This window comes from Drosophila ficusphila, unplaced genomic scaffold (genome assembly GCF_018152265.1).
Source record: "Drosophila ficusphila isolate 14025-0441.05 unplaced genomic scaffold, ASM1815226v1 contig_198, whole genome shotgun sequence".
NCBI classification, from domain to species: Eukaryota; Metazoa; Arthropoda; class Insecta; order Diptera; family Drosophilidae; genus Drosophila; species Drosophila ficusphila.
Window position 1 is genome coordinate 5,520,242 of NW_025064092.1, and position 13,359 is coordinate 5,533,600.

Below are 13,359 nucleotides of genomic sequence, written 5' to 3' on the forward strand. Positions count from 1 at the left end.
CAAAGTCAGCCCGCAAGGAGCCTCGTAATTTGTTGCCTGCATATGTTTTCCTACTGGGTAGTTGGGTGGTTTGGGTTGCTTGGGTGGTTTGGGTGGTTGGTATGTCTCACTCGCAGACATCCGCAGCTTCAATGTCTTGACTTTTGGGCCGCGCTGTGTGGCGCATCAAATTCTAAATATGAAATATGCAAAACTGTTGGCACGTGAAATACGATGCGCGCTTTTCGGCTGGATCCGTTTTGGCTTCTGCTTGAGTGGGTGAGTAAGGATTCTGGCAACGGCTTAAGGAACCCATCACACACACAAACACACAAGAACTCAGAGCGACTTGACTTGGGGATTGGCCCGAATTGTCGAATGCGGCTTTTCCCCCCCAAAAAATTTAGTTGATTGTCGTCATTCAGAACGAGTTGGCCGCTCACTTTTATTGCTCCTGCTTTTGATTTTGCTTTTGCTTTAGCTTTTTCTGCTTTTGCTGTTGTTGCTTTCTTTGCTGCTCCTGTTGATTATCCTGTTGGTTTTGCGGTGTCTGTGCGCTTGTGATTCAGGCCTTGTTTTCCCAAAAGGACGACGGGCCACACAGTTTAAAGCCAAGGACTCTTGCCGTTTTACGGGAATTACGTGTGCGGCTCAATCAAGGCGATGTGTCGCCGGTTCTGATTGCAACCAGCCGCTGAGCATCTGAGCATCTCAGCAGTTGAGTATCTAAGTATCTAAGTATCTCAGTATCTGAGTATCTGAGCATTTGGGAAGCCGAGAAGCCGAGCAGCCGCAAGGATCGTGCCTGGGTAAGCCATAACACAAAGTGGTGACGCCAGGACTTTACACTTACACAACTTCTTCAACACACACACCCACACACACACATACACACACCCGCCTTTTTAAGGGGTTCCGACTTCCGATTCGTGAACGCTGGCCACAAATTTCAAACATCAAAAAGGAAAACGGCGTAAAAGTGTTACCAAAAAAAAATAGGGAGACGAAAAAGGTGGGGAAAAACTGGAGAACAATTAGTTAGGGATCAGAAAGGAAATAATGCGAATGGGATATATTGGGTTGGCAAGAAAGTCATGTCGTTTTTTTAGTAATCGTTTTTAATATAATTTATTTAGTGCTTAGCACCTTCAGATTACCATTTGTTTCGCTCTCTTCAAAACTCTTTGAATGGTAAAAACTTTGATTCAGATGAGGCTGTCGAAAACCACTTGTCTCGATTCCTTGCTGGAAAAGACCAAAAGTTCTTCGAGCGCGGAATTATGCAGCTGCCCGAAGTGGTCGAACAAAACGACCAATACATAATTGATTAATTATAAGTCCTGATATAAATAAATCATCTTTGAAAATATTGAAAAAAAACGACATGACTTTCTTGCCAACCCAATACATACCCCAATGAGTTGATGCACTGCATCCTGGAGTTCATTATTTGCTAAAATTAACCTTTGGAATTTCTTTACTGTTGCTCTTGATTTCTTTTTCAAAAAAGCCAACCTATCTTAAGTCGTATTTTTGATCTTAAATATATAACATAATTATTTACTCTCTAATTGATGTACTCACTGCGTAATAACCTTGGTGCACTGCATCCCGATGTCTATCTACAAGTTGCCAATTGTTTTCTGCAATCAGTCCAAAAACCTGAAAAAAAATAAAAAAAAAATATTTAATTACATTATTTTACTAAATTTACAAACGGACACGTCATCACGTAATTTAAAAACAAAAAATAGTACTCACCCCTATTGGTTTTGATGCACTGCATCCTGGAGTCCACTCCGAGCAAGAAGGCATCGGGCACATCAGGGCAAGTTAGGTGCTGATGCAGTGCATCCTCCACTCCAAGCAGGAGTATCAAGTCAAGGGAAGATGCACTGCATCCTGATCCACACACCAAGCAAGGAGGCATCTGGCATCCAAAAACTCATGCCAAGTCAAGGTCATGATGCACTGCATCATGGAGTGGACTCCAGTAGGAGAGTACCACCAGGTACTTTCTCTGCCACTCTGGAACCACACCCGCACACGCAGACACACACACACACTTCCAGAGACCGGAAAAAGTTTCTCAGAAAAACTGCCGGTCATCCCGGAAAACTGACCAAATTGACAAAAATCCACTGGTATCCCACCACAAATGAACCAGAACCACTTGGGAATTACAGGTTCAATAAAACGAAAAAAAAAATTTAATTATCATGGTCGCTGACGTGGCCATATTATTATCGTTATGTTAACATTAAATTAACATTATATTGGGTTGGCAAGAAAGTCATGTCGTTTTTTTTAGTAATCGTTTTTAATCTAATTTATTTACGACTAATCGAGCACCAGGGTCACACTTTTTAGTATCTTTTTAAAGCTTATTGTCTTAGGTACTATCGACGAAAATTTGAAAATAATTGATTAATTATAAGTCCTGATATAAATAAATCATCTTTGAAAATATTGAAAAAAAACGACATGACTTTCTTGCCAACCCAATAGTAACAGGAAAGGAAGCTAGCTTCTGCAATCCGAAGCTAACATACCCTTGCAGACATCAAATATGACGAATAAAACACATTAAAACTGAACAACATCGAATATGGAATATTTCAATTAATAATTACCTAATATTATTTATTATAAATAACTCTTTGGTACTTACTCAGATGGATCCTTGATCTGCACAACCTCTCGTGTTCTATAAGTAAGACAATCTCTGCAAGAACTTTATCCGCAACACTTACACTTTACCTGAAATTAAATACAAAACAAAATTATTAAATAAATAATGTGTTACAAATAGTAATAGTTTGTATTAATTTGTTAGTAAAAAAAAGGTATTTAGCTTATTGTTCATTCACTGCATATTGAAGCTTACTCCAAGCAGGAAGGTATAGTCATCACCTGTAATGAAAAAAGGAATTGAAAAATATTCGTTAGATTATTTAATACAAACTAATTATTCCTTGAAATGTAATACATACACCAATGGGTCCACTCCATGCAGGAAGGTATCTTTAAGTTCATGCCAAGTCAGGTGATGATGCAGTGCATCCTAATCCACTTCAAGCAGGAAGGCAACGGGCATCCAAAAGCCCATGCCAGGTCAGGTCATGATGCACTGCAGTAGGGAGTGGACTCCAGTAGGAAAGTCCGAATATCTTTGTCGAAATAAATAGAGATACCTTTTCTATTATTTCATTCCTTTTGTTTATTTATTGTTCAGTTCAACTAACTTGAAAATGCAGAGCTGCAAACTTTCGTTCAAAGCACAAGTTTTTATTTGATTTTAAATTGCGCTAATTCATCTTCTCGAAAATCCCTTTTTCGAGATTTGAGATTAGGCCAACTTGCGTTTATCCGAGGCAGATCTCTTTCGGGGGAATTCCCGCGGCAAATTCGGGCAAATCAGGTCTTTCAAACTTTTGAGGCGTGTGATTTTTCTTTCCGGCATAATTTCCACAGGACAACGCTTTCGCGACGCCGAAAGTACGAAACAAAGGACGAGAAGTCGGGCCATTTTATTTATGGCAAGCTTATTGGCATTCATCATCATGGGCCGGCGGGACTAAAGGGTCCTTCCAACAGGACTTCCCACTCCCTGCGTTAGTGTGTGTGTGTGTGTGTGTGTGTTAGTGTGGGTGAGCCACTGAAAATGCATTGTGTGGAGTGGTATGCGTGAAAAGCTACTTAGAGTGCGTGTGTTAACATGGCCAACACACGCACTTGACATTTATGTGCGAAACGCAACTGAAGTCAGCCGGCCAGCACAACAATGAGTTGTCCTTGCTACTTTACCTCCCCCCTCCGCACTTTTCCCACAACATTTCCAACCACACCCGAAAAAGAAAAAAGAAAAAGAAGGGAAACCCCCTTCCAAGCATTCGTTATGATTTATTTGCTGCAATTAAGTTGGCGCGTTTGTTGAATTGGCCAAAAGGCGCGTGACATGGCCACATCCACATCCATGTGTCCGTTCGCAAAAGTAGGCGACGTTTAATTGCGCTGAACTCTACTTTTGTTGGCTAATGTTAAATTTGATTAACCAAAGATGAAGATGGCCAGCAGTTAAGAGCGGAACTAAGAGAGCGCTCGCTCTCTTTGAAAATCCGTTAAGAGCGGTAAATAACACATACGAAGCTTCTTCGGAAGCCAGCGTTTTTTTTCGAACTTCGAATTTCGAAATGTGTGAATTTGTTTATAACAACGCGTGCGGATGCTGTGTGTGTGTGTAGGTGCTTCTGTGTGTGTGTGTGTGTTGGTTGGGCGCCATTTCTTTGGCTGCTTTAAATCGCTAGCAAATGTATAGCATACTTAGGTGGGCTTCGTTTCGAAAATGGGGAAAATGGAGGGAAACTGGGGGAAACTCGGCTGCATATCTTTACTGTTTGTTTAGGACGGAGAAATGGACGGCAAGTCATTTGCGAGTTAGTTAATATTGGCACAAGATTTACTTTTCATGTATTTGCCCAACCGAAATATCTTTTCATATTTATAGTGATTTCCTTTAATTCAAAGATTATTTGTTTGTTCTACAAATTGATTTTTTCTTTGTTAATTGTTGTGCTAACTTAAATTTTGAAGCTGTATACATTTAAACCGCACAATTAAAACTACTGCATTAAAAAACAATTAATTGTCACAGCAATTAAACAAAGTTGTCTGTAGTCGGTAAGTTAAATTTATTGTATATTAAACATGAACATTGAGTCAAAAAAAAGGAAAGTCACATCAATTTTGTTGCGTATAAATAAACATTATTTACTGCCACTGAATCATTTGCTGATTTATAAGAACGGATGTTTACAAGAATACACAATAACATACATTTTTATGTTTTTGTTGTTTTGTGAGAGCTGAAAAACAATGTTTCACATCATGTTTTTGAGAACCTTATCGCTTATCTTAATCACTAAGGACTTCGCTGCAATAATAAACTCCTCATAATGGCTATAAATTTAACTATTTTCAGATACTTTAACACAATCGCTGCATGCGAATCTATATTGGAGTTAAATCGCCCCGTTTTTCATCGCCAGCCATCGAAAAGTTGAGCTCCTGTTGGGGATAATTGAGTTGTCTATGCTGATAAAATAAACTGCGTAGTGTCGATCAAATTTATTGCAAATTTACAAAATGGAAACTGTTGCCCAATAAACATTTTGTCCTCACTGCACTTTTCCGGCAAATTCAATTGATATAAAAAGTATATATATATGATATATATATATAAATTGGTGTCTGCATACAGCATTCAGCCGAGCAATTTTGCCGTGCTAAATGACCATGATTGCCTTTCGATTGCTCTTTTGACAGACAGATGAAGATGGATGGCTGCTCCGACGGATGGATGTAGTAGGGTGAAGCGAAAGTCTTGCTACAGCAAATAAAAAAAAAAAAAGAAAACAAGAATTAAGCCAAGCTAAGTTGCCAAGAATAATATTTACTTTTCACACGTTTTCCAAGGACGACGTTGCATATATTACAATGGGGTTAAAGGCCCTTAAATGAGCATTAAACTCTTTTAAAAGAGTTGAATCCTTAAGTCAGCCCAAATCAACATGTAAAAGATAGTAAAAGAAGAAAATATTCCATGAGAGCGACTTTTGTGATAACTATCAACAAATAAAATATTTTTTAATACATTTTTAGAGATATTTTCTACTTACTGTTTTTGAGGATTATTACAAAAATCACTTCCTACTTTTTATTTATGCCACCTAAACTAAAACAAAAACACAGCCATGAAGCACTCGTTTCAGTTATTTTCCACACGAGCCAGGACTTTTGCATAGCCAGGCTTGGTCCTTGGTCCTTGGTCCTTGCAATCTATAATGGTTGCCAATTGGCAAAGTTTATGACTACATTTTTGTATTCAACGCACACCCACACAACCACACGAACGCACACTCACACCAAAGCGTCTGTGACGAGGAAAAACACAATGTGTTTATGCCAATAACTTTAAGAGCAGTAGAATTTTTCAAAACAAAGCATTCATTGATAAAGCACAAAAAAATCAATAGATTAAAGCTACTAATAGTACAACTCAGCAAATCGTTAAAAAAAAATTTCCAATATTCTTACGAGTAGATATAAGTTTTCCGTTAACCTTTTAAGCGCCTCCGAATTTCGTGAATTAAAGTAACTTTGCGAATCGAACCCCGCATAAACGCAGCAGGAAGCGCACGTGCACATTTTCAATTTCGCTCATTAATTTTAATTGTTTTGTAATAAATTGAAGATTTATTGCTCACAAGTTGCATGAACCATACTTTTTATCACGTATTTTTCCCCTTCTCAATCACTTCCCTCCACGAAAGTCCTTTCTTATTTTTTGGCTGTTCGCGCGAAAGCAAAGTCACGTGGATCCATCAGTTGTCATCAATCGATATCCTGAAGGGACTCACCAATATTCAAAGTATAGCACACAAATCTTGAAGCGTCAAGAAATATGGAATAATAGACCCACCATTTTGAAATATAATTTTTAAATGGTTTGTGGTGGTTTTTATTGAATTATTGATAAAAATATCTACACTTTTAAGTCAATAACTTTTCTAATTCTTATCCGATTTATGAGTGGTGCATCTGGTTGAATTTGTTATTAAAATATCTAACCAGCTGCATGATTAGTAAAATTTGCATTTTATAGCCGATATTTTATCATTTTTTATAACCCAATTCTTGCACTTTTATATCAATAGCTTATCTAATTTTTATCCGATTCTTAAGTGGTATAGCTTAATGAATTTGCTGTACAAATTTGTTTCGAACTGGATAATAGTTTATTAGTTTGAGTCATTATTTTTTATTTTGTAAAAAGGTGGTTAGCAAGTATGTTATAGGCCTGGAAACATTAAAGAAAAAGCCTTCCCCCTTGAGATAAACCAAGTTTTGTACACTTTATGCAGGTTATATTCAGTGGAGTTCTCCCGAGCGGAGTTTATGTAATGCCTTGACTTGGATATTAGATGGCGTCCTCCGACAGGAGGTCTCATAAAAGTGTAATAATCATTATTTATCGAATTAACCGAGGTCGAGGCCTTCGTGCGATGACGGTGCGATAAGTACGCTCCGAACTACGGATAGTTCGCTTTATTTGGGGGCTGCCGGCGGGGTTTTCAGTCCGATTTAAGGGGGTGGGGGGGGTCGGAAAACCACATTTTCCCGCTCCACGGATGCCCCGTCTAATTGGCGAAGCACTCGGGCCCGCACTTCCGCCATAACAATAACCAGAAATGCTCACTTGGCCCACCGAGGCGAAGGCCCAAACCAAACCAAACCAAAACCACTCCAAAATGCGGCTCATAAATTTGCGACAACAACGAGAGCGACAATTAAGGCGTACAACTGATGCTTGGGCCAGTGGGCGTGGCCACTTGCAATTTCAATTGCTTGTCATGCGAGTTTTCCTCGGGTTGGGGGGGGCGTGGCCAGTGGGCAAATTGTGGTGGCAGCTGTTCATGTTCATTTCGACGCCTTCCTTGTTTTAATTGTTATCGCAGCAGCAGCAACAAACAAGAACCATGACAACAAGACCAACATTTGATAATTAGATATTAAATAATGAATGACATATATTGTCTGTGTGTGTGTCGCTGTGTGTGTGTGTTTGTGTGTGTGTGTGTTTGTGTGTGTTGTTTGCGCTTGTGTGTGTTTAGTACTTCCGCTTACACGTATCTCAACCGTTTGCGTTTCGCCTTTCGGCCATCTTGTAACCCCAATGCCGAAAACCCCCTAACCTGCCAGCCCCCCGGGAAAATCGCAATCGGAATCCACGCCCCATGAAAACCATAAACCAGAGACTCCCTTTTCGGCCGCAGGCCTTTTGCAATTGCAATAACTATTTGCGGTTCTTTGAGTGCAATTGACCAAAAGTGGAATTTAATTTAGCTTGAAGTTCGCTCGCAAATGCCTGGCATTCGCCATTCGGCATTCGGCATTTTCCGGCCCGCATTGGACATTTTCGATAAGGACCGCCTCAAATCTTAGCAGGACATTCGCCAACACGCCGAACCTTGTCTCGCATTCAATTCAATCGAATTAAAGACTGAAGGGGTCGGTAGTATGGCTCTTAATTTGTGCAAATTACGCAACCGTTGCGAAAGGATTTCATAATCGTTACAAATTGATTCGACAATTTGCACTCACAAAGGCCATTTTCGGTTGGCGATATGGCCATGTTAATGGCAAAACGAGAAGGGCATGGCCCAAAAACTATGCAGTCGTTTGGTCCTTTGGTCGTTTGGTCCTTTGGTCGTTCGGTCCTTCGCTGGAATTAAGTCAGCGCCTTGGGCCATGATTAATTACTGAGACTAGGCCGCCTGTCCTTCCTCCCGTCTCCCCCCGCCACCAAAATGATTTATGTCTTTTTAAAGATAGCCATCAACATTGCGCGCAAACATTGGCCAGATAAAGCCACCACAATGGACCCAATTCCAGTCGGTCCCTTTCAGTTCAGTTCGCCATAGTTCACTGTAGTTCCATCCAATCTGCAGAGTTTCCGTTTCCGGCATTTCAACCGATAAAGTCAGGCTCTATTCGCATGTAGGTGAAATCAAGTCACCCCCCCTGCTGAAAATTGTCTATGAAAATGTAAATGTGTAATTATTTGGAAAATGGCAGTGGGCTCTTGGAGGAGGAATCGGAGGGCGCCGATGGAGAAATAAATCTTGTCATGTGCCAGGTGGCGGGGCTTCTTGAAATGAGAAGTGGCATCATCAGGAAGTCGCTGTAAGTTGTGCGACAAAACATTAAACACTCAATCGAGATTTAGATTGGCGGCCACTCAGCCAGAAGTTTCCGGAATTTATCAAATATTTTCGGGGAGAAATTCCTTTTCCTTTTCAAAAAATTAAACAAGAAAAATAATAGGTTTTTTTGGAAGAATTTAAAGCGCCAAAAAAGAAACTTTTCCTTTGTTTGCACCGTGTATTATCTCTCGACCATTTTCATTTCATAATTGGTCCGTGTGGCGCTTTTCACATATTCATGAATTTCTCGGAATAAACAAGGTGGATAAGGTGGATAATATACCCACTCCCCGGCACTCGGTGACAATGCAAACTGGTTGCAAAAACTGGCTGCATTAGTGACCCAGTTTAGGCACTCGGTGCGCAAAATTCAGAGTGGATTCTTTGAAAGCCACTCGCCGACTCTAAAAGAAAGCATAATAAATGCGTCCTGCCTGGGAAAATGGAAAAACCCAAGTCCAGTAATGCCCCTATTCCACGAAAAGAGACACGAAACGAAATTCAATGGGCTTAACTTTCTGATTCTATTTAATATAATTACGTAGTAATGTATTCCCTTGCTGAAGTAAAAAAAAAAAAAACAGGTGTCAGGTGTGTGTAGAAAAGTAGAAAACAATTCCCCCGAAAATTCGTTGCTCGTGAGTAACTTTTTTTGGGGGGAAAGCCACAGACAATCGAAGAAAACTTTTAATTTAAGCACTCGGAAAAGCGACACAATGGATCTGTGAAATAAATCATCGCTTGGCTGACCCAACATCAGTGGAAATCGCTCCATAAGTTGTCCCAAATGCAAGGTATTCATTCAGTTCCTAAGCGGATCATTCACTTCTGCCAGGCTGAGCAAACAGAATGGATTCGGTAAATGAAAATGAAAATGAAAACTCCTGTTGTCATTGCATTCCGGCTTATATTGTTCGAGTGGCGAGAAGTTTCAAAGTCATTTCGTCGCATACAATCCGAATGAATTTGAAGTTGGAATGTTTGTGCAACAACTATGGTACTCCTCCCTCCCTCATCCGCATTAGATCCGCATTCGCATCCGCATCAGCATCAGCATCCGCATCGCTGGTTCACTTACTTAACAGGTGTGACAACGGCAACAACCCGTGATGTTGCGCCTGCCACTCCAACAACAAACCAACGACAACGGCAACGGCAACGGCGAGTGAATGTGAATAACTGTGACGATGACAAGGACGAAAAGCAGGACACGTTTTAGTAGATAAATGCCAGGCACTTAAGTCATTTACAGCCGGCATTTGGATGTGCCAGCCACCAGCCAGCGAGGCGAGTCCTTTTCGACCGGCGACAAGTTGAAAACTCACTGCGAAAACCAACAACTAGTCAACACTCTGGATTTTAAGATAATATAAGTAATTTCAAAATAAAATTGATATTCTGCATCCTTTAATATTATATTTAAGTACGCATCAATATAAAGATTAAGAACCAAGTTTTGTACTTGTAAACCAATCTTTTTTCATCCCATTTCCCATTTAGCAAACCATTTAAATATTATTGAAAACCCAAAACATTTCTTAGATATTTATACTTTATTTGTAATTATTCTTGTCTTATTGAGATACTTAATTAACATATGAACACTCTTTGACTTGAATTGACTTGGTTCGTGATCTACCCACCTGAAATTAACAATATTTGCTGCGTTCGACGCCAAGAAGGTACTTTACTAATTCTGATGTTTCATCGTGGCAATTTGAAGGCGGAAAACCTGGCTGAAATTGATGGCGAACGCGTTCGAATCTCACTTCTGGTGTGAGTAATGAATCTGATGGAGATAAAGATGCTTCTGTTGCTGTTGCTGATGTTGCTGCTGCTGCTGCTGCTGGAATTGAGTGCTGAGGTGCTGATGGGTGTGTTGCATCAACTGGTTTCTGTGCAACAAGGCGTGGAAGTGCTGCATCATTACGGCCTGATGGTGATGATCAACTACGGGAAAGTAGGCTCCGTACGACTTCATACTTTGTGTGGGAATATAGTGCGGTATCCTTTGATAAGGATGTCCTGCTGCCTTTCCTCTCGCCAACTGGTTGTGATTCGGATTCTGATTGCGATTAGTGCGGCGAAGACGTCCAGTTGTCTCGCCAATGGACAAATCCTCGGCATAAGGATCGAGTGCCCAGTAGTGACCTCTGCCAGGATCATCCAAGCCTCGGGGAACCCGAACGAAGAACGGATTCAGACTGAGGTTGTGGCGAATGGAGTTCTGCCACACGCTCTTGCGACTCCGATAGTAGGGGAAATTATCTGCGATCCACTTGCAGATGCCGCTCAAAGTTAGCCTCTTCTCAGAACTGCTCCAAATCGCCATCACAATCAGAGCGCTGTAGGTAAAAGCTGGCTTTGCATCGCTTTTGCTTTCGGTGCAAGATGCATTCTGTATCTTTCCCTCATCTTCAGAACTATTTTCGCAGTAGTTGTGGTTGGGTGACGCCTCCTTTTTCTGATCCGCCAGCAAAGATCGAATGGAAAAGCTGGACTGAAAGATCGGCGTTGTATCCATGGTAAATCTTCTATGTGTTTCACTGTCTGAGTTTCTCAACTGACTGTGGCTTGTTGCTCGAGAAACCGATCTATTTATACGATTTGTAGTTGGCGAAACTGCCCGAAAAGGATTATAAGTATATCCTGGGTAGAGGATTAATCCCCCTTTTAATCGCCGCGCAACGAGCTTAATGGAAAACAGATTCATGAAAGCCTTCGGATTCATTCATTGATCCACATCTCCAAACGAGATTCGCAAACGTTTTCGGATTAGCGCAGGCCTGCTGGTTTCTAAATTGGATTATCTTTACCTGAGTCCAACTGCTGACCTAATAAGTAATCATTTTTTTTACACTGGGAAAATATATACTTTTAAGAAGGTTGCAACGGATTTTAAACATTCAGAAAGGGAAACTATTTAAAATCGAAATCTATTGAGTTTAGCAAAGCAAACTCTTTCAAACTTCTAAATAAGAGTATCATCCTGTTTTGCAGCCAAATAAAAAATACAAGGAATGAAATTCAGATAGGCGCTATGGGAAAAAGTATCTAATGGATTTCGGCAAATTCCCCGCTGATCGGAGGAAAATGCAGAAGAAAAGCATTGGGAAAAGCCGGTCGAAAGCGTTGTCACACTTAAACTCGCAAATGGCAAGCTGCTTAAATGGCATTGTACAATGTGTGATAAATGTGTCGGCCAGTGGCTCACACACACACATACCAATACACCAACACACACTCACAGATATACGGATACACATATGCAGAGATATAAGGATGTATAAAGAGCTCCTTTCTGGCGATTCCGGGTCTGCTTGCGATGTTGCCACTGCTGCTGCTGCACTCTTAGATGTAAATGGCCCTCGAAAATTCCTTTGGGTCCTTCGTCCCCCACTGAGAAGTGAGTGTTTGAGTGCGGCCATGTGGGTTTGGGTGGCCTTTGGCTGCAGTGGCGTGGTCTCGGATTTTTTAGAGGGGTCTCTTGAACAAAATAAACTGAAGTTTAAATGGAAATAAGAAGTTAAATGTTAAATAAATGACATGTTATAATGGTAGCCCTTAAACCACAAAATATTTTTGCCAATTGTACAATTGTATTCATATGACTTAAATATTTTGGAAATAAACAAAAGTTTATATTGATTTATTTAGTTAAAGTTTGAGAGAAAGATGTAATTAAACATTTGCGAAAAAATATAGCAATAAAGTATTGTTTTGTATAAAATTTGAATTCAGCTATTTATGTTCTGCTGCTATTTTAAATATTTATATTCTTTACAAATTCAAAAATTAATATATTATATATTCAAACGCAACCCCTTTGATCTTTTTCGATGGCATGTTTTCTGCCCGCTCTGATGACATTTGTCTTGAATGACTTCTAGAACTGCTGGAATGGCATTAACATAGAGAAACACTTAAACAACTTTGACGGATGGCCAAGTCCCCTCCCTTTTCTCCACTACAAACATGCAGTAGCTGCAAGCCGCTCACACATACACACACAAGTATCCAAACGGACTTACACACACATGCACAGTGAGACATTATTTTTATGATTTATGTGCATAATATGACTGCTTTTCCTTGGCTGGGGAAACAATCGCAGAATACTTTGGAGCGCCTGCTTCAATTTATTGCCAGCACCGGGAAATAATCATATCGGTCGTTAAATCAGTATTATTCCATAACGGAACACCTCTGTCGCATCTTCGTGGAATTTTAGCCAAATCAAAATTTTTATTATGTTCACAGTTACGAAGGGTGCTTAAGGTATATTCAGCAACAATATATTAAACATCATTCGAAAAAAAAGCAAAAACAAACGTTATATATTCTGTAAATTATTTCTAACTTATTTACATCCAATTTGTATACCGAATATTAATTTTTTTTGCACAAAATAACTTTAAATAATATATTTTATATAATGAGAAATTGTTTACAATATATTTGTAATGAGAGTAGATATAATAATAGTTTTTATTTGATTTTCTTAGTAGATAGTTGATACACTCCGCTGCTCTAAAAATACTGGGTATAATTATCATCTTTGTTGAATTTTCTTAAGAATTTAATTAAATTTTACGTGATTGATTGCACTCGGCTA

At 39.7% G+C, this 13,359-nt stretch overlaps 1 protein-coding gene across 1 annotated transcript; it reads right to left on the reverse strand.

Annotated features, from left to right (window-relative positions):
- Nucleotides 1–10,509: 10,509 nt before the first annotated feature.
- Nucleotides 10,510–11,268, reverse strand: LOC108088557 (fork head domain transcription factor slp1). Its single transcript, XM_017186404.2, has one exon. The coding sequence runs from the start codon at nucleotides 11,266–11,268 to the stop codon at nucleotides 10,510–10,512; it is 759 nt and encodes a 252-aa protein (XP_017041893.2).
- Between the last annotated feature and the right edge of the window lie 2,091 nt (nucleotides 11,269–13,359).

Coding starts and splice junctions, on each gene's coding strand:
- LOC108088557 (XM_017186404.2), bottom strand. CDS start 11,268: ATGGATACAACGCCGATCTTTCAGTCCAGCTTTTCCATTCGATCTTTG.